The sequence below is a fragment of the Budorcas taxicolor genome, chromosome 5, assembly GCF_023091745.1.
Source record: "Budorcas taxicolor isolate Tak-1 chromosome 5, Takin1.1, whole genome shotgun sequence".
Lineage (NCBI taxonomy): Eukaryota > Metazoa > Chordata > Mammalia > Artiodactyla > Bovidae > Budorcas > Budorcas taxicolor.
In genome coordinates this window covers 154,880,294-154,901,106 of record NC_068914.1, presented here as the reverse complement: position 1 = coordinate 154,901,106, position 20,813 = coordinate 154,880,294, and the positions used below count along the sequence as shown (strand labels likewise).

The 20,813-nt window shown below is 52.9% G+C and overlaps 1 protein-coding gene across 1 annotated transcript in view; it reads right to left on the bottom strand.

Annotated features, from left to right (window-relative positions):
- Positions 1 to 4,791: 4,791 nt before the first annotated feature.
- FAM83F (family with sequence similarity 83 member F) overlaps positions 4,792 to 20,813 on the bottom strand; it is a 35,020-nt gene continuing 18,998 nt past the window's right edge. The window contains exons 2-5 of the mRNA XM_052641306.1: positions 15,086 to 15,253; positions 14,453 to 14,574; positions 12,930 to 13,621; positions 4,792 to 4,841 (exon numbers count right to left, since the gene is read on the bottom strand). Coding sequence (XP_052497266.1) covers positions 4,792 to 4,841; positions 12,930 to 13,621; positions 14,453 to 14,574; positions 15,086 to 15,253 — 1,032 coding nt within the window. The remainder of the gene's footprint in view (positions 4,842 to 12,929; positions 13,622 to 14,452; positions 14,575 to 15,085; positions 15,254 to 20,813) is intronic.

Genomic DNA, 20,813 nt, shown 5'->3' with positions numbered 1-20,813 from the left:
TCCTTAAGAAATTAAATTGTTTGGTTTCCCTGTCCAGTCTCAGGAGTCAGGAATAAGACTGAAAGGTCTAAGGGACTTCGCTGGTGGTCCAGTAGTTAAGACTTTGCTCTTCCAACACAGGGGACACAGGTTCAATCTCTAGTGGGGGAACTAAGATCCCACATGCCGTGCGTCAGAACCAAAAAAAAAAAGACTGCAAGGTCATGGTCAATTCTGGAGCCTCTGACACCACCCCCATGTATGAGCCTGACTTATTCTCTGTATCACATGGCTGTCAAGTGTTCAATCATCAAATGAGTCGTTACTAAGCAGATACTGCAGATACGACGGTGAGGTAGAAAGACGGCGTCCTGTCTCCAGGTACAGAATGGGTGTGTATCATTTCAGGCAGCATAGAGTGGGGGAGTGGGAGGCAGGGCCTTCCTCATTTCAGAGCCAGGAGGGCAGAAGCTTCACAGAGGAGGGTTGAGTCAGTCAGACCTGTCCAACTTTTCAAAGCCTTCTGGCTGATCTAGTGATGCCCTCCTCCCTGCCTCCCCACCCCTGCACCCCAGAGAACACGCTAGCATCCACCCCACCACTTCCTAAGGTGTGCGTCCTCTCCACCCTGGCCTGGCTCAGCTTCCTGAACCCAGGGTGCCTGTTCTGCACCACACCTCCTGCTGCTGCTGCAACAGCAGTGCAGACGATGACAGTGACAGCCGCTGGGTCCTCCAGGCGGGAGGGACGGGGCACACAGCCAGGCAATAAACTATACACACAGCTCACGGCAGGGCTAATTAGCTGCTAAGGGGGCTTCGTCAATGTTTACTCAGAACGTGTCACGGCACCCCAAGGAGCAGTCCTCACTGGCCCGCGCAGAGGAGGGCAGATGTCTCTCTGCTGTCAGCCCTGGCTGCCTTTGGAGGTGGGGATGTGGCTGGGCAACACACAGGTAATGTCCAACGGTGCTGTCTGTGTAGGACTTTAACCAAGACTGAAGGAAGGGGAACAGACTGGGAGGAAACGTGGCAGGGCTGAGTGGAGTAAGATAGATATGGCACATAAACACACCTGTTCCGGGGAGTCCAAGGCGGGGACAAGCTTAGCTAGGTAACTAGAATGAAGATGGAAGATGCTATTATGTCAGTCACAGAAAGCAAAATCTTTGGCAAGTCAACCAGTCTCTGGGCCAAAGTGTCCTGTCAAACAAAAGGAATGGTTTTGCAGGAGATATGCCCAGGAAAGCAGCCCAGGGAGGAGGAGCACGTGGCCTTTTCAACTGAGCTCAAAGAGCTCTTTTTCAACTGGAATGATTTTAACCCCCAGGGACACTTGGCAACTTCCGGAGCTATCTTTTGGTGGTCTCACCTGAAGGGTGCTGTGGCTTCCCTGGGGACTCAGACAGTAGAGTCCGCCTGCAATGCGGAAGACCTGGGTTCGATCCCTGGGTTGGGAAGATCCCCTGGAGGAGGTCATGGCAACCCACTCCAGTATTCTTGCCTAGAGAATTCCATGGACAGAGAAGCCAGGCGGGCTACAGTCCACGGGGTCGCAAAGAGCTGGATGCGACTGAGCAACTAACACACACTTCCGCTGTGAAGGTGCTACCGGCAGTCAGCAGGGAGGCTGGAGCGCTGCTAGGCATTCTACCACGTGTAGGACAGACCCTCTCCCAGAAGAGAATCTGGGGTCCCAAGTGTTGCAGGCAGGAAACCCTGAGCCGGAGGAGCAGACCTGGGTCCGCGGTGCTGTGGGACTGTGAACAGTGTCCTCCTGGTCTGAAAAACGCAAGCGGTTAAGAGCTGAGTTGCTTATCACACAACTTTGTGAGGCTCAGTCTCCAGAACGAGAGGCTCCAGGCTCACAATGGGAAAACTTCCTGTTCACTTTGGAAAGGGCCTTTCCCTGAATTTTTCCTTAGTTCAAAACCTGCAGGTGTGGGACCTCCCTGGTGGTTCAATGGCCAAGATTCTGCCACCCCAATACAGGGGCCGGGGTTCAATCCCTGGTCAGGGAACTAGATCCTATACTGCAACTGAAGATCCTTTGGTGGGGGGGGGGGGGGGGGGGGGAATCCTGCGTGCCGCAACCAAGACCTGGCACAGCCAAGTAAGTAAATAAATATAAAAAAGAAACAACGAGACCCTGGGGTAACTGAAGCACCTGGCACAGTGACTGGCATATAGGAGGTGTTCATAAGTTAAAAAGAGAAAAAAGAGTCACAGCAAAAAGAAAAAACAGCCCCCACCCCCCTTCTGGTCCCATTTCCTCCCTATCTCAAGGCTGCCTTCTTGGTCTAGCCTTTCTATTAGGGTCCATACAGGCGCAGAGTAGTGCTGTTGGCTGAGGCCATCTCAAAAGCACCCCTGAAGGATCAGGGCTAAACAGACCCTGAGGATGGCTGACAAGGGACACTGGGAAGTTTTGCCAAATGTCAAGGGCAAGCCCCCCACCTCCAACCCCCGTGCAGGGGTCCCACCTTCTCGCTCCAATGGGGCGAGGCCTCAGACCTCAAGGGCCTCTGCTCCCCCCACGAGGTTGGCCTCTCAGGGGGCTGTGCCGGTTGGTGGCACTCAGTTTACAGACACTGCACTCTGACAGTGGGCAGCTTGGCGATCAGGGTGAGGTGGGGGCCACGAAGCCAGGCCCCGCACCCAGAGCGCTGTTTCTTCCCCATTCTTCCCAGAGTCCTTCTGACGTCACCAGCCTTCTGGAAGCTGCTGCAGAGGGACCAAGGGCATGATCCATCCTTGAACTTGCCGTCCAACTGGGAAGGCCAGATGTCCCCTTGAGATTTGATGACAGAGGGGATATTTCACCAAGTGTGCACAAATACTGGAACCGAGAAGCTGAGAGGCAGAATGGAAGGGCTGAAGCTCAGGCAGACAAGCTGCTTTTAGGACTCCAGGGTCCTCAGCCATGAGCCCGGCTCACCCGAACCTCTGTAAGGACGGGGAGAGGTGTCCCGTCACAGGCCAGTGTTCTTCCCAGGACACTGCGCTGCGTCCTCCTCAACACGTGGTCTCCCACTCCGCTTGCCTTCTCTGAAGAGAGTGAGAACCACCCTGGGCTGGCTCAGCGAGAAGCTGGGGCAGGACGGACGGCCTGGCTCAAGGCTGCAGCCCTTGGCACAATCGCTTAGGAGCCAGTCCCTTCCTCTGGCCTCCAGAGGTGTCCACTCTGCCCGCCAAGGGCGCTCTCTCCCCACAGACACCTTGAGCTGAGGTGTAGCCCCCTCCCTGCTCCTTTCCCCTCTAGAACAAGCAGGGCCATGTCGCCAGGGCTTGGTGCATAAGGAAACAGTTCCCAGGAAGTGTTTAATCCTCACACAAGCTCAGGGAGTGGGGGGATCAGGTCCCTCGGCCCCCTACCCACCTCGGGAACCAGGTCCTCCCTTCCTTCCCCTGCCCCTCCTCCCGCCCCCCTGGGAGGCCAGGCTCCTCTCAGAGGATGCTCGGGGCTCCCCTGCTCCCCCTGCCGGTGTCTACGCCACCCAAGCACCTGGACCCTCCCCAAGGTGCTGCCGGTGCCCAGGGTTTTGCAGAAGGAAAGAGGTGAGGACAAGAGTTTGGCTCAGTAGTAGGAGGCTGGGAGAGGCTGAGCGTGGTGCTTTCGCAGTTGCTGTAGCCCTGGGCTCTCCAGGGCCCCCAGCAACCCGGCCCGAGGCGGGGCCAGCTCAGCCCCTGTGGTCCGGCAGTTTCTCTGCTGTCCACTCCCCACTCCACTCTGGCTCTCTGCAGATCTGCTCAGTCACACATATGAAGAGAAGGCGGTATGTGACTTTCAGCTGGTCTTCCTGGCCTGGCATTGTGGCATTTAGGCCAGGGCTCTTCAAAGCCAGGGAGGCTGAGGCGCCTCAGTACAGTCTGGCTTTGGCAGGAGGCCAAGGCTGGTTTTGGCCAATGTGTAACTACAGAAGGCACGTACATCTTGGCTGGTGAGGGGGACCAAGGGCCAGCCCTGGGTTCTGGGGTGGAGGGAAGGCAAACACTCCTGAAGATGGGCCCAGCCTCCCACACCACCAGAGCATCAGCCAGGTTCTCCCTGCTTTGGGGCTGCAGATCAAGGCACGGAAGGGGAGGAGGGCCTCAGGTAAAGGCCCTCGGGGAATCACCACATCGGCTTGCAGCAGCCAAGGAGAACTGGACCATTCAGGATGGTGCTGGGGAGGGAAAGGAGACCCCAGCACCAGGGCTCTCAAAATGGCAGGGTCAAATTCTGCCCTCAATCCACACAGAGTCTAGCAGGAGCCTGCAGGGACAGGCCAGGAAGGCCTCAGCCCCCAGCCCCCAGCCATCCTCGCTGAGTCTCCCACCTTGAGTTCAGAAGCTTGAGTGAGACCGGGTTCCTGGCTCAGAGCCCTGTCCTCGTCCCTTCCACCAGACCTCTTGGAGAACCAGCAGCACCAGGAAGCCCAGGGAAGGAGAGGCTGGGGAACTGGAGCTGCCCCGGAGAGCCCATCACATTCAGGAATAAAGATGTAGGCTCACCCCACCTGGGGCCTGCAGGGCAAGGCTGGCCCAGGGGAGGCAGTGGGCTGGGCATAAGGGAGAGCAGATGGTAGTGAAGCTTCCACTTCATGTAAACAAGGGGTGAGCCTGCCTGGCCACAACAGCCTTGTGGAGGCACGCAGCTGACTTGAGATGCTGCGGATCCTCACATCCGGGATGCAGGGTCCCAAGGCCAGGATGGAGGCTGCTGGGGTGGAAGAACAGAAGGCTCCAATGTGCAAACTGGCACAGGGTTTGAGCTGTGTCTCCACAGGACAGGACAGGGTGTCCACAGGTCCTCCGACAGCTGGCTCGCAGCTCAGGAGATCACGCAATTGCTGTTCTTGGCAGGACTGGGACTGCCTTTACCTGCAGAGACAAGGGACACAGGTGAGGGGCTGTAGGCGAAGCACTCACTGGGCTGGCCTCCAGCGCCTCTCCTGTGCACTGCCCACACCTCAAATTTGGGTGCTGGGGTCACTGTCTCCCTCCCAACCTACTGAAACCAGCTCATAGGATCCTTAGGAAAGCAAAATGAAAGGTCCTGTCCTGATGTCCTTATGCAGACCAACTCTGGTTGGGACATCAAGGGATCTGCCGTCTCCTGGCCTCAGCAGGGTGGTTTGTGCATGCGTGCTCAGTCATGTCCGACTCTTTGTGACCCCATGGACTGTAGCCTGCCAGGCTCCTCTGTCCATGGAATTCTCCAGGCAAGAATACTGGAGTGGATTGCCATTTCCTACTCCAGGGGATCTTCCTGACCTAGGGATTGAACCTGCGTCTCCTGCGTTGGCAGGTGGGTTCTTCACTGCCGAGCCACTCTGGAAGCCTCAGCAAGGTGGTTCACCAGGAGCGAATACTCTATGCAGCATCGCAGTCTCACAAGCACGACCACAGTCACTTTCGTGAATCCCTGGGGTGGCACTGCTGGGACAGGGTGTCCTCTGCCCAACCTGAAAGTGGGGGCAGTGGGGCCAGCAGCCCCCAGAGCTGGCAGGGCCTATGCCAGCGCCTGGCCTGCATGGTGGCACAGACCCCAGGCTTAGGGGGCACAGGGAACACCTTTCATCAGGAGGAAAGGAGGAGCGAGGCACAGCTCTCCTCTTCCCAGGCCCCTTCCGTGCGCTTCCACTGCCTTTACATCCCAGGCGGAGGCCAGCTGGGTTCCTGCCCTCAGACCAGCATTCCGTTGCTGCGAGGAGCCCTCCTGGGGTGCTGACTGCCTCTGTTCCTTTTCCTCTGGTTCCTCTCCACACTGCCAGGGCCAGAGTCGTCTCCTGGGGCTCACACCACCTTCCTGTATCACCTCAGCTGTGAATTTCATGGAGGTGGCGTTGGCCTCCTCTCCTGGGCCATTAGCAAGAATGACGCTGAACAGGTCTGAGTAGAGCCCTTCCCCTGCCTAGCTGGGCGGGACCCAGGCCTTGGGACTCTCTGAGGGTCCAGCTGAGCCTCCCTGGAGGGCATCTGAGAACAGGTGGAGCACTGAGGAGGTGGGAGGGGAGCCAGACGACAGTCCACCAGCCTGTGGCTCCAAGGGGCCCAAAGCTGGGTGGTCCTCCAGTCTCCATCCTCCTGGATTGCTGAGGCTGCCTCTAGGGCCCTCCGTGTCGCACAGTCCCATCACTTTGTCCACTGCTGCACCAGGAACTTAGCACAGTGTCTGGCACAGAGCAGACAGTGCACAGATATACACTGGCTGAAAACAATGAACAATCGGGTAGAGGCAAGCTACATACATTCAGTTCAGTTCAGTTCAGAGCTCAGTCGTGTCCAACTCTTTGCAACCCCATGAACCGCAGCAGCCTCCCTGTCCATCACCAACTCCCGGAGTCCACCCAAACCCATGTCCATCAAGTTGGTGATGCCACCCAACCATCTCATCCTCTGTTGTACCCTTCTCCTCCTGCCCTCAATCTTTCCCAGCATCAGGTATTTTCAAATGAGTCAGCTCTCCGCATCAGGTGGCCAAAGTATTGGAATTTCAGCCTCAACATCAGTCCTTTCAATTATTATTCAGGACTGATTTCCTTTAGGATGGACTGGTTGGATCTCCTTGCAGTCCAAGAGACTCTTAAGAGTCTTCTCCAACACCACAACTCAAAAGCATCAGTTCTTCTGTGCTCAGCTTTCTTTATAGTCCAACTCTCACATCCATACATGACCACTGGAAAAACCATAGCCTTGACTAGATGGACCTTTGTTGACAAAGTAATGTCTCTGCTTTTGAATATGCTCTCTAGGTTGGTCATAACTTTCCTTCCAAGAAGTAAGCGTCTTTTAATTTCATGGCTGCAATCACCATCTGCAGTGATTTTGGAGCCCAGAAAAATAAAGTCGCCCACTGTTTCCCCATCTATTTGCCATGAAGTGATGGGACCCGATGCCATGATCTTAGTTTTCTGAATGTTGAGCTTTAAGCCAACCTTTTCACTCTCCTCTTTCACTTTCATCAAGAGGCTCTTTAGTTCTTCTTCACTTTCTGCAATAAGGGTGGTGTCATCTGCATATCTGAGGTGATTGATATTTCTCCCAGCAATCTTGATTCCAGCTTGTGCTTCTTCCAGCCCAGCATTTCTCATGATGTACTCTGCATATAAGTTAAATAAGCAAGGTGACAATATACAGCCTTGACGTGCTCCTTTTCCTATTTGGAGCCAGTCTGTTGTTCCATGTCCAGTTCTAACTGTTGCTTCCTGACTTGCATACAAAGTTTCTCAAGAGGCAGGTCAGATGTTCTGGTATGCCCATCTCTTTTAGAATTTTCCACAGTTTATTGTGATCCACACAGTCAAAGGCTTTGGCATAGTCAATAAAGCAGAAATACATGTTTTTCTGGAACTCTCTTGCTTTTTCCATGATCCAGCAGATGTTGGCAATTTGATCTCTGGTTCCTCTGCCTTTTCTAAAACCAGCTTGAACATCAGGGAGTTCACAGTTCATGTATTGCTGAAGCCTGGCTTGGAGAATTTTAAGCATTACTTTACTAGTGTGGGCTGCTGCTGCTGCTGCTGCTAAGTCGCTTCAGGCGTGTCCGACTCTGTGCAACCCCATTGACGGCAGCCCACCAGGCTCCCCAGTCCCTGGGATTCTCCAGGCAAGAACACCGGGATGGGTTGCCATTTCCTTCTCCAATGCATGAAAGTGAAAAGTGAAAGTGAAGCTGCTCAGTCGGGCCGACTCTTAGTGACCCCATGGACTGCAGCCTACCAGGCTCCTCCATCCATGGGATTTTCCAGGCAAGAGTACCGGAGTGGGGTGCCATTGCCTTCTCCTACTAGCGTGTGAGATGAGTGCAATTGTGCGGTAGTTTGAGCATTCTTTGGCATTGCCTTTCTTTGGGATTAGAATGAAAACTGACCTTTCCCAGTCCTGTGGCCATTGCTGAGTTTTCCAAATTTGCTGGCATATTCAGTGCAGCACTATCATAGCATCGTCTTTCAGGATTTGAAATAGCTCAACTGGAATTCCATCACTTCCACTAGCTTTGTTCGTAATGATGCTTTCTAAGGCCCACTTGACTTCACATTCCAGGATGTCTGGCTCTAGGTGAGTGATCACACCATTGTGATTATCTGGGTCATGATCTTTTTTGTACAGTTCTTCTGTGTATTCTTGCCACCTCTTCTTAATCTCCTTTGCTTCTGTTAGGTCCCTACCATTTCTGTCCTTTATCGAGCCCATCTTTGCATGAAATGTTCCCTTGGTATCTCTAATTTTCTTGAAGAGATCTCTAATCTTTCCCATTCTATTGTTTTCCTCTATTTCTTTGCATTGATCACTGAGGAAGGCTTTCTTATCTCTTCTTGCTGTTCTTTGGAACTCTGCATTCAAATGGGTGTATCTTTCCTTTTCTGCTTTGCTTTTCACTTCCCTTCTTTTCCCAACTATTTGTAAGGCCTCCTCAGACAGCCATTTTGCTTTTTTGCATTTCGTTTGCTTGGAGATGGTCTTGATTCCTGTCTCCTGTACAATGTCATGAACCTCCATCCATAGTTCATCAGGCATTCTGTCTATCAGATCTAGTCCCTTAAATCTATTTCTCACTTCTACTGTATAGTCATAAGGGATTTGATTTAGGTCATACCTGAATGGTCTAGTAGTCATCTCTACTTTCTTCAATTTCAGTCTGAATTTGGCAATAAGGAGTTCATGGTCCGAAGCTACGTAAGGGTTCATGCCAATACTAACAGCAAGAGCAACCACAGTGGCCTCAATGGATGGTGGCTGGGTGATGTATGTGCCTTCACCCATGGAGATGGTGATGGAAGCCCTGACCGGGCCCAAGAGAAACCAGCAGGGCAGGAGATTCTGACATCTGCCAGCGGGACCGAGGACACCTGCTTCTTTGCTAGAGCCCAGTGGGATTAGCTCCTTGAAGGATCCTCAATCAGCTCCCCTCATCTGTGCCACGTGACCGAGGCCCTGGCTGGTAATGGTGCTCAGGTTTATGGAATCAGAGCACAGTCTGAGAACATCAGCTGAGGCCTGACCTCAGGTTTGCTGTGGTTTAGTTGCTAAGTTGTATCCAACTCTTTGTGACCCCACAGACTGTAGCCCACCAGGCTCCTCTGTTCATGGGATTTTTCAGGCAAGAATACTGGAGTAGGTTGCCATTTCCTTCTCCAGGGGATCTTTCTGACTCAGGGATCGAACTTGCGTCTCCTGACTTGGCAGGTGGATTCTTTACCTCTGAGCCACAGGGGAAGCCCTCCTGAGCTCAGGTCTGAAATTAGTGTTGAAACTCCATCTTGACAAGACAGCTGTTGAGGAGGCTCACCCTGGAACTGGAGGCCTGGCCCCTTAAGGATCCCTGAACCCTGGCACTCTGAAGACTGGGATTTACCCAGTCTTCCATCCCACACAGGGGACCAGATCGCCACCCGGAAAATGACCCAGGCAAATCTGAAATCTGGGAGCCCAGCGAGCACAGCCCTAGGAGCCAGCCCACACTGCCAGCCAGGGTGGCCCATCCAGGCGTGAATCAGGGGACCTGGGAGAGCCCTGGGAAGGGCTGACTGCACCTGTGGCTGCAGTCACTGCAGGGAACTCTGGGAACCAAAGCCGGGCTCTGGACTTCCCTGGTGGCCCACAGGTTGGTTAAAACTCTGTGCTTCCAGGGCAGGGGTTGTAGATTCGATCCCTAGTCGGGGAAGCTGGGATCCCACATGCCGTGCAGTGCAACAACCAAAAATAGTAATGAATTTAAAAGCCTGGGTTCAGGCGCCCTTGGAAGAGGGTGACCCAGAGGCACTCTCCTCTTCCTCTGCACCTCTGGGCACTTGGGGGAGAGTCAGCCATGTGTCCAGGCCTCTGGCCCTTCCAAACTGCCTTTAAAGATGGAGGGAAGATGCCTACCCTAACCTTCCAGAGACCACATGACGCTTTGTGTGAGGCCCTGGGAGGCAGGAGGCCTGTGGCCCTTTTCTCCTTTGTGGCCGTGGACACAGTGCCTCACCTCTCTGCACCTCTGGGGTCTCGCCTGTAAAATGACGCCATCAGGCAGGGCTGCCACGCGAGGGCGTTCAGCGTCGTGTCCACCCAGCACACTCCAGGTGCCCAGCCCAAGCCTGTGCCTCCCTTCCTCCTCTTACCCTGCTGCACAAAAGTGCTGGCCGTGTCCCAGGGACTTCTCCAGGGGGGCTAAGGGTGGGGGGCTTCAGGACACCACCTGGAACCTCCTCCCCCGACCCAGCAGCCCCTGAGGGCAGAGCCTTGTCACTGGATCTGCTGCTCCGAGGGCCTCTGCGTGGGACAACCCTCACACAACACTGCTTAAAATGCAGATTTCTGAGCCCAGCCCGGCGGGACCGACTCCTCTCTCTTTTCACCAGGCTTTCCAGTGACTGCGGTCCCCTGAGGTGGGGTCTCTGCCCCAGAATCCGGAGCTCCTGGATGGGCGCAGATGGCCGGCTCAGGGAAGATGCTGACAGGCGCCAAGCGCAGGGCCAAGGAAAGGGCGCTCGGCTTCCACCACTAGAGGGAGCTGTGGACCTTCAAACCACCTGGCCGCCCGCAGCGGGCCCGCCAGACCTGAAGGAAGGGATTTCAGAAGGCTCTCCCGGGGGCCCGCACTTGGGTGTGCAAAACCCCGCACGCTGTTTGACAACTGTATACTTCTTATCAAGCAGTTTTACAGGCTGTCAGCTCTCAGCCTTCCTGTTTTTCTCTCTTTCACCCACTCTGTCATCGGCCTGGGCTTTCTCCCTTGACAAGAGGGCAACAGAGACAGAAAGGACGGAGTCAGAACCAGAGCTCAAAAAGGGGCCTCTGGACCAGCCCCCTCCCCGACCCCACAGGCTCAACCCCTGTCTCCTCTTCTCAGCCAGGAAGCAGCCCTGGGAGGTGAGAGGATGTGCACCGGCTTTGGGGAGCCAGGCACTGGGAGCCGAGACCCATCCGATAGCTGTTCTGGTGATGCTGTCAGTGCTCACTGGAGGAGCGGGGTCCTTTCTTTGGAGGGACCCAGGGAGCAGCTAACGTGATTTCCTCCCTGATGGCAGTTCCACGCATGCTAGGATTGCTAGTTCCAACATCAGGGACCCCCGTCTGTTGGTAACCTGACCCTCTGGCACGTGAAGTCCTGCTAATAAGCTTTTGCTGCCTGACAGGAGGCACTAAGCCAGTCAAGCATTTGTGAGGCTGGAGGCCACCCAAAGGGGCTTTGGAGAGAGGAGTCTGTTCTTCCTGCCCGGCCTTCCAGAGGAAAGGCCTCACGAGGGGCTTGAATTCCAGGTCCTCAGGGCTGGCTGCCTGCCAGGCGTGCAGACACTGCTGGATGAGGCCACTCTGTGTGTCCCCTCAGGGGCAAAGCGGGACTACTGTGATCTTGCTAGACATCCCTGGTATGGGCCGCTGCACTCTTGCCCTTCTCTGTCTCTGGTTCTCTCTCTGGGTTTCAGGCACTCGGAGGCAGAGCTGGTACAGGGCCTGGTCCCCGGCTGCTTGGCTGGCTACTGGCACCCCGTGAAAACACTCAAGAGGGCAGCAGCATCAGTGACTGTCCAAGTCATCCAAGCAGGGGCACCTGATGCTGAGATTCACTAAAGGAAACAGGAAATGAGAAGATGATGGCCTTTTGTTTCTATGGAGACAGCACTTCGGGGTGAGGGGCTGAAGGAAGAGAAAGCTTCTATTTCACCTCCAGTCAGGACGTGGCAAACGGTCCCTTTTGTGGTTGGGCCTGCCCCTCCCCTTCCCTTCCCTGCCAGGTGTTCACCATGGCAACCCTTCTTCCAAACAAGAGGTGCAGAGCAGCAGCAGCAGCATCTGGTGTCGGGGGAGCCAGGGAGCCCCGGGGGGATGGGACAGGCCCAGCTCCCCCTCCCTGGCAGGACACAGGCCCTGGCCTGGCTTTGTGTCCTGGCCCCACTACCACTTCCTGTGCCACGTCATTCACCTCTCCGAGCTTCCATCTGTCACCTCTGTGGTGGTTCTAAGAGCCAAGTAAGAGAGGCCGCGGCCCATGGAGGTGCTCAATAAATGCTTCCTGGCTGAGTGTAACTCTAGCCCTGGCACTGCTGTTGTGCCCAAATTCTCGGACTCTCCAGGCCTGTCCCAACTCTAAGAGGCACAGACTGAGTGCGTAAGGCTCTGCACCAGAGCTGGGGTGTCAATGGAGGGGAAGACCTGCACTCCAGCCAGGGTCAGGTCAAAGCCGGGGCCTCGAGGGGACCCAGGAATCCTGGAACCCAAGGCCCTGCCATCACCCGCCTGACCAGCCAGGGAGCCCGGGCTCACCGCTGCAAAGCCCCATAGCCTGGAGGGAGGGAGAAATCCCAACACAGAAACCCCTTCAATCCCAGAGATGCTGACATGAGAAAAGGAGCTGGCAGCGGCCCTGCTGTCCCCACCAGCCAGGAAAGGCCACTCCGGAGACCATTCCAGAGCTCCCCCCCGCCCCCACCAGAAAGATACCACCAGCAGGGACAATCTCCCCCAGAAGTAAGCAGCATGGCAAACGGCACTTCTCAAATGAACAAAGGGAGGAGCCACGTCCAGCTTTTACAAAAGAAGTGAGGAAAAGTGGGTCAGGGCATTGGTGGGGTGTCTGTCCAGGACAACACCTGATCTGGAGAGGAACGAGAAGCTGAGGAGGAGCTCTAGGTTCACAGGCAGTTTACGGTGGAGATGCTTCCCCGGCCTGTGGTACTAGTAACAAGAGCTCCCCGACGACTCCTGTGCCCAGCACTGTCCTGAGCACTTCATGTCCTTGGAGCAGCTGGGCCGGGCAGGCTCACTCTCCCCCGCCTTTGGAGAAGGGGAACCTGGAGCTCTGATGTGCAGTACTGGCCCAGGCCACATGCAGGCAGAGGCCAGAGCGGGACGGGGACATGAGAATGGTGGGGCCCAGAGCGCTATGCTCTCTTGCCCGGAGGCGGCTACTAGAGCAGGGTCGGAGGCGTGGGGAGCCTTGGGGATGGTGGTGGGGTTGGGGGATGGCGAGACACGACTCACCTGAGATGTTGGCACTGGAGCCCTCATTGGGCCTCTTCCCCGTCATAAACTCCGCTTCGGCCAAGGCCTTGGGGGAAAGGGCGCTGGCTGTACCGTTGGGTGCCGCGGGCCTCTTGGACCGTAGGCTGAAGATCCTGCTGCCAAAGCGCCTGCCCTCCTTGGCCAGGGTGGCCTCCCCGTTGGCAGCTTCTCCCTTGCTGTGTCGGGCAAGGGCTTCTCGGGGTCTGGACTTCAGGTCCGTGTGCAGGTGGGAGACCCCCCGGGCGTCCCTCCGACTCAGATCTCCCAGGGGCAGTGGCTCCACGGGGGGCAGCACCTGCTCCAGGGTGGCCAGGTCGTGCAGGAAGCTCTCCAGGCGCCGGGCCGACTCGCCCTTGCCGCCCTCCTCCTGCCCCTCGGCACGGCCGCTGGCCTCCTGCTGCTGCCGGGCAGCCCAGCGCATCATCTCCCCAGGCGGGGGCCGGCTGCCCGCCACCAGGGCGTACTTGGGGTTGATCAGCTTGCGCGCCACGGTGGAGGAGTAGTGGAGGCCGGGCCTGCCAGCGCCTCCTGCCAGGCCCAGCTGCTGGTACAAGTTCACCTCCTCGGAGATGGCGTACAGCTCCCGGAACTCCACGTCGAAGGGCTCCACGTGCTGCCCCGTCAGGAGGAGGAGGAGGTTCCTGTCCACGTGGGAGGAACTCCAGGTGAAGCTAGAACACGGGGATGGAAAAGCAGGACACATGGTGCCCGGGGCTGCAGCCTCGCCCCGCCAGCCGCCGCCTGGCTAGCCCACCTCAGCACCCCTGCTGCCGGGCCCGACCCGATCCACCAGGCGATCCAGCGGACGCCTTGCTGCCTTTGTGCCAGCTGTTTTCCCTCCACAGACCCAAATACTCCCTCGGGTCCAGGTCTTGGCCTCACATGCAGTAACGCAGGCAGTGGGTGCAGGGCGAAGGCGAGAAACGTCAGGCCTGGATCCAAACCTGCTTTCTGCCCTGCCTGCCTTGTAAAACGGGGCTCGTGAGGCGTGTGGTCAGAGCTGTTGTGAGGCTACAGTCCAACAGCGTATACAGAAGGCTTCTCAGTTCCTGGCACAAACATACATTTAAAAGTAGAATCTGCAGCTGCCACTACTGTTACTAGCATTTCATTTCTTATTAGTTCTTCTCTGAATTTTTAGAACACACGGCATCTGCAAGGCACCATACTTTAACCAGGTAAGAGGGCTGATGCCATTTATTAATTGCTCCATCTGCCAGGGTCTTCTTCCAGCCTCAAAATGCAACCTGTTGTTGTGGACCGTGGAAGGCAGGCAGTACTGAATGGTCAACAGAAGTTGACCGTCTTTCTTGAATAGTCCATCAGCCAGAGAGTTTGAGGGAAGGGGTTGGCCGGGGGGTTATTCTTTGCCATCAGAATAGACAGTGGGTCTTAGACTTACAACACTTAAGACCATGGAGGCTCCAGTCCAGCATCCTTCTGAACAGGAACATTTCTGACCAAGAAGAAAGACCACCCCCCTCAACCAGGGCCCAACTCACCTGAAGGATCCAGTGGCTACTTTGTCCCCATCTACCATGAGGAACTTTGATGACAGGGTCCCCTTGATCTTCCCCATGGGCATGTAGAAGCCCACACCTGTCACAGAGCGGACACGGATGTTCTGTTGGGAAGAGAAGGGTGCTGTCACTCAGGCTGGGAGCCTAGAAGCTCTGTGCCGAGTATCTTCTTGGGAAGAGGACAAGCCTTCTTGTCCACAGGGTCCTGCCTGCTGGCCTCTATCTGCATTTGACTCTGCTTCCTACGGCCCGAGGAGGTCAGCAAGTCTTGCTTTGGGCATGGACAGGCCCAGGGAAACCCTGGTCTGCTCTCAAAGCTCCTCAGCAGAGAAACACAGCCCTACCTTCAACCCTGACAGTGACTTTGCGGGCTGAGCACCCAGGACTGGGCCAGAGCCTCCCCACTCAGCTTCAGCAGCCTTGGGATAAAGTGTTAAGCTGGGCGTGCAGTTTAGGGTTATCAGTTCATGAGGCAAGGTTTCAGACAGAGGGAACGGGGCTGGCAGTGCTGCTCACCTGGACCCCTGAACTGGGGAGCAGGCCGAGGAAGGGGCAGAGGGGGTCTCCATCCCACTTCCTTCCCAACCCTCGCCCTGCCCCAGGGGCACAACTTACGCGCACACGGAAGTCAGGGAGCTCCAAGCCCTGACACATCTCCAGGAAGGAGCTCACACCCGCCTCGTCCAGGATGACATATACGGGGACCCGGCGCTTGGAGGCGGCGTCCACAATGTCTTGGAAGATCTCGCCATCGGTGAAGAGGTCCATGACCACAGCAACGACCTGGGCAGGAACGGGCGCTGGTAAGGCATGGGGCGACTGCACCTCTAGAGAGTCACACCGTGGCCTGCAGAGGACCAGTGGGGCTGGGCTAAGTGGTGCCCAAGAGTTAGAAATGCCATCTGCACCAACCCCCACCCCCAACCTCTGAACACAACTGAGCAGGAGGGGGGCGCTCTGCTCCGGGAAATGAAGATGGTGTGGAGGGTGCTGGCCACGCGTCCTTGACAAATCCCCACTGCCTACCCTGGGGGTTTCCCAGCAGCCCTTCAGAAGCCATATCGGGGGAGATCTAGGAGGCTGAGGAAAGCTGGTCCTGACGTCCTTGGGAAACAAGCAGGCTCAAAAGGCTGCAGTCACGGAGATGCGTAGGACGGACCATCTCCGCAAGCTGCAGATCTGCTCAGATACGACTTTCTCTGCAGACCTGAGTGCTTTGATGTCCCTGCAGCTGTGCAAAGCCCTGCGCTTCCCTCAGCACAGATTCGGGCAGAGCTCCAGTTGGCTCAGGCTCCCTTAGCCCCCAGGGATCCAGCCATCCTGCTCCATCCACAAAACAAGGGACCTGCCTCTGCTGGCTGCGTAGTCACTAAATCTTGTCTGACTCTTATGACCCCATGGACTGGAGCCCACCAGGCTCCTCTGTCCGTGGGATTCTCCAGGCAAGAATACTGGAGTGGGGTGCCATTTCCTTTGCCAGGGATCTTCCCGACACAGGGATCAAACCCAGGTCTCCTGCACTGCAGGCCGATTCTTTACCTTCTGAGCCATGACTTCCAGAAGTCAGTCTTGATTAGTCATCCTGAGAAGGAAGGCCTTCTGCAGCCGGAGGCAGCTTTGCCTTTCTTAGCTCAGCCGCCTCACCTTCCTACACAAACAATCTTTGTTCCAGGACTTCCCTGGCAGCCCAGTGGATAAGACTCTGTGCTTCCACTGTAGGGGGCACTGGTTTGATCCCTGGTCAGGGAACTAAGATCTTGCATGCCATGTGGTCAAACAAACAAACAAAAAACCCTTCTTCCACCCCAGAGGCAGGGTTTTCTTGCTGGCCCCAAGTGCTGTGTACGTGATGCAGACGAAGGGCATGCTTTGGGGTCAGAGAAATCTGATTATAACCACTTCCCATTTCTGTAACCTTAGGTAAGTCCTTTAACCTTGAGAAGCCTCTGTTTGCTCATCTGCCAAGTGTAGATACTCGGTACCTGGTACATTTGGCATCAGGATTAGAAATGACATCTGTAAGCATCAAACACAATGCCTCAATAAATGGTAACCACCGTGTGATCGAAGGAGGCTGCTCATGGTTGTAACTGAATGCCCGAACTCTGAAGTCGGGCAGACCAGGCCTGGTACACCAACGCCACTGCTGACTCATCGGTGCCCAGCTTCCTTGGCAGCAAAATGGAGCTAATAGTAGCACCTGTCTCAAAGGGCTGTTGAGACGGCTTAGAGAAGTAAACTGTGAAAGCATTTAGCAAAGTGCCTGGCACATGTGAAACTCAGTAAGTGTATCCTCCGTCCCCATGACCTTCACGTGTGCTCTGCCATCATCTTTCCATCTAAAGACCACCCCTGACACCATTTATGCAATGCTAGAGAAGGCTCTTCTTAGCACCTACGTTAACTGTTTTTTAACAGTATAATTGCTTTGGGTTTCCTTGATGGCTCAGACAGTAAAGAATCTGCCTGCTAACGTAGGAGACCGGGGTTCAATCCCTGGGTCAAGGAGATCCCCAGGAGCAGGGCATGGCAACCCACTCTACTATTCCTGCCTGGAGAATTCTATGGACAGAGGAGCCTGGCAGTCTACAGTCCATGGAGTTGCAGAGTCAGACATGACCGAGCAACTCACACACACACACACACACACACAACTGCTTTGCAGTGTTGTGTTAGTTTTCGCTGTACCACACTGTGACTCGGCTACATGTATCTCTTGAGCCTTCCTCCCACCAGCCTCCCTTCCCATCCCTCTGGGTCATCAGAGCACTGACCTGGGCTTCCTGTGCTAGACAGCAGTTCCTGTTAGCTGTCTATTTTACACATGGTAGTGTATATATGTGAATACTCTCTCAATTCGTCCCACCCTCTCCTTCCCCACTGTGTCCACAAGTGCTCTGCATTTACTACTCAAGCATTCATATAAGTAAGATTTGCTGAGCCCCACTGGCAGAGGGAGGACCTCAAGACAAATAAACCGCAGTCTCTAACCTCAAGGGGTTAATCCAGTTGGAATTATAAGACATCCACACAGAATAATATGACATAAGAGGAAACGAGATCAATGCCTTACAAGATGCACAAATGACACACGGTGAGAGTTCAAAGAGGGAGGGGGAGGGAGAGAAGGAGGGATTTAGGGAGGGGGCAGTTGAGAGATTACTTTCAGTCAGGGGAGACAAGAAAGGTTTCCCCAAGGAAGCTGAAAACTGAAGAATGGGCAGCCTTGGGCACCATGAGAAATGAGCGGAGAATAACCAAGCTGGGAAGCGGGAAGGGCTGTCACGCGTGGGCCTGCAGGCTGTGCACTGCACACAGGGCTGAGGGGGTGGGTGGGAGCTGGGCCTGCCTGAGAAAGAGAGGCCCTTTCCTAATCTGCACAAGGGTGCCACCTGGGCCACCAAGGACCTAGGAGGCGAACATGCCAGGCAAAGGACACAGCACAAGCAAAGGCACTGAGGACAGGCACGACTGGCAAAAACAGAGGAGACACAAATAAAATCTGAATGAGAAAAGAAATAGTTATAGCCATTTCAGGGCTTCCCTGGTGGTTCTGATGGCAGAGTCTGCCTGCAGTGTGCAAGACCTGGGTTTAATCACTGGGTTGGGAAGATCTGCTGGAGAAGGAAAGGGCAACCCACTCCAGTATTCTTGCCTGGAGAATCCCTAGGGACAGAGGAGCCTGGCAGGCTACAGTCCATGGGGTTGCAAAGAGTCGAACACGACTGAGTGACTAACAATTTCATAGACATATTCACTTTTTAAGAAATTCTTACAATTCAAGAAAGGGTAAAAATGGTAAAAAAAAAAAAAAAAAAGGGTAAAAAAGGGTAAAAAAGGGTAAAAAAGAATAGGACTATTTACACATTGATGAATTTGAAAATGAAAATGATATGGAAAAGTCATAAAAGTGAACTAAACATATCAACTATAGTTTAATTTTTTAAAAAGCATAATCAAGTAAGGTTTATTCTAAAAATGTAAGGATTATTCAATATCAGAAATATATTAATTTATAACATTGATAGCATAAAAGAGAGAAAATCATACATTACCTTAAGTTTTAAAAAAAGTATTTGATAACACTATTTATGATTAAAATTCTCAAAAAAACTAGGAATAGAAAGAAACTTCCTTATCATGATAAAGGCTAGCTACTAAAAAACCCTCATGAAGCATACTTAAAGTTGCATTCCCTTTAAATCCTAAGCAAGTTGAGAATATCACTACTATCACTACTGCTGTTCAACAGTGTTGAACAGTTCAGCTGTTGAACTGCTGTTGTACTGTAAGTCCTGAACAATGCCATATGCCAAGAAAAGGAAATGAGCTGGAAGCATTAAAAGAGACAAAACTATGAGTATTTAGAGATGATATTTTTATTAAAAATCCAGTAGGATGCAGAGAAAAACTTTTAGAAGTAATAGGAGAATTTGGCAAAATTTCCAGATACAAGGAAAACAAAAAAAAATAGCATTCTCCTAATATAGCAATGATCAATTTTTCATAAAAAAGAAAAAAAAGGAAAATAAGATTCATTCAAAATTATAATTTAAGTAGGTAATATTTAGGAATGAATACCTCTATGGAGAAACTTAGAAAACTCTATTAAAGGACAGTTAAAGTTATTTGGGTATATAAAAAGATAAATCATGTTCACGGATAATATGATTCAATGTTTTAAAAATCCAGTCCTCATATTAACAAGATCTAATACAATTCTAATGAACAGGCAGTAAAATTTTTTTTTGAGGTGCTCAGATATTTCAAAGATGTGAGGAAGAATGAAGATCCACAATAGCTAATTCAATTTTGAAAACGAAAAGCTAAAAGGGCACACTAGTCCTACTAGATAGTAAGACATACTGCAGCGTCAAAGTAATAAGAACTGTGGTCCTGAGGTAGGAAGGGACTGGTAAACAGACCGTGGAACAGAATGGAGAGGCCAGAAATATACATGGGCCTACACACACGTGTAAACTTTAAGTCTGATAGAGATAGAATCACAGCTCAGTGGAGAAAGGATGCTTTTTAGTACATGCTATTGGGACAATCGTCATACTGAACAGAGGAAAACAAAATGGATCCCTACCTCATATAAAATACAAAGGTGGATTTCAGGTAGGCTGTACCACCTAAAAGTGGAAGATAGAGCTAATAAAGGAATTCATGAAATGTGGGAAAGTATCTTCATGACATAGGTAAGAAAGGATTTCTTAGGATTCCAAAAGCATGAATCAATAACACAAATAAAAATTTTTTAAATGCCTTTAGCAAATTAGGGATTCTCTGTTCAAAGAAAGATATCAGCAGACAAAGGGAACTGGAGGTGACAGAAGATACCTGCAATGTCTACAACCAAAAGAAGTTAATAACATACAAGAGATTCTTGCACATCAGCAAGAAAAAGACAGAAAATTAATTAAGGCTATGAATAGGCAGTTCCTTAAGGAGAAAATACCTGAATGGCTAATAAGTATATGAGGAGAAGCAAACATCATGAGTAATCAGAAAGGTTCAAATTAAAGCCAAGAGATAGTAATAAGAGTAAATGGAACTTTTCAAAATTTTATCAGCTCAGTTGCTCAGTCACTCAGACTCTTTGCAACTCCACGGACTGCAGCATGCCAGGCTTCCCTGTCCATCACCAACTCCTGGAGCTTGCTCAAACTCATATCCATCGAGTCAGTGATGAATAAAATAAAAAAAAGCAGAGATAAGAGAGATACGACTTCATAATATGAACTAAAAACCAGAATGCTGGACAGTTCTAAATGTTGGTGTAAGAAAAGAGCACCCTCATTCACTGTGGGTGGGATCGAACACTGGTACAGCTGTTCCTTAGGGCAATGGGCAGAGAGCTTCATGGATTTAAGATTGTGCATACCTAGAAGACTAAATATAAAAAAAAAAACTAAGATCATGGCATCCAGCCCCATTCAGTTCAGTTGCTCAGTTGTGTCCGACTCTTTGCGACCCCATGAATCACAGCACGCCAGGCCTCCCTATCCATCACCAACTCCCAGAGTTCACCCAAATTCATGTCCATTGAGTCGGTGATGCCATCCAGCCATCTCATCCTCTGTCATCCCCTTCTCCTTCTACCCCCAATCCCTCCCAGGATCACAGTCTTTTCCAATGAGTCAACTCTTCACATGAGGTGGCCAAAGTATTGGAGATTCAGCTTTAGCATCAGTCCTTCCAAAGAACACCCAGGACTGATCTCCTTTAGTATGGACTGGTTGGATCTCCTTGCAGTCCAAGGGCCTCTCAAGAGTCTTCCCCAACACCACAGTTCAAACGCATCAATTCTTCGGCACTCAGCTTTCTTCACAGTCCCACT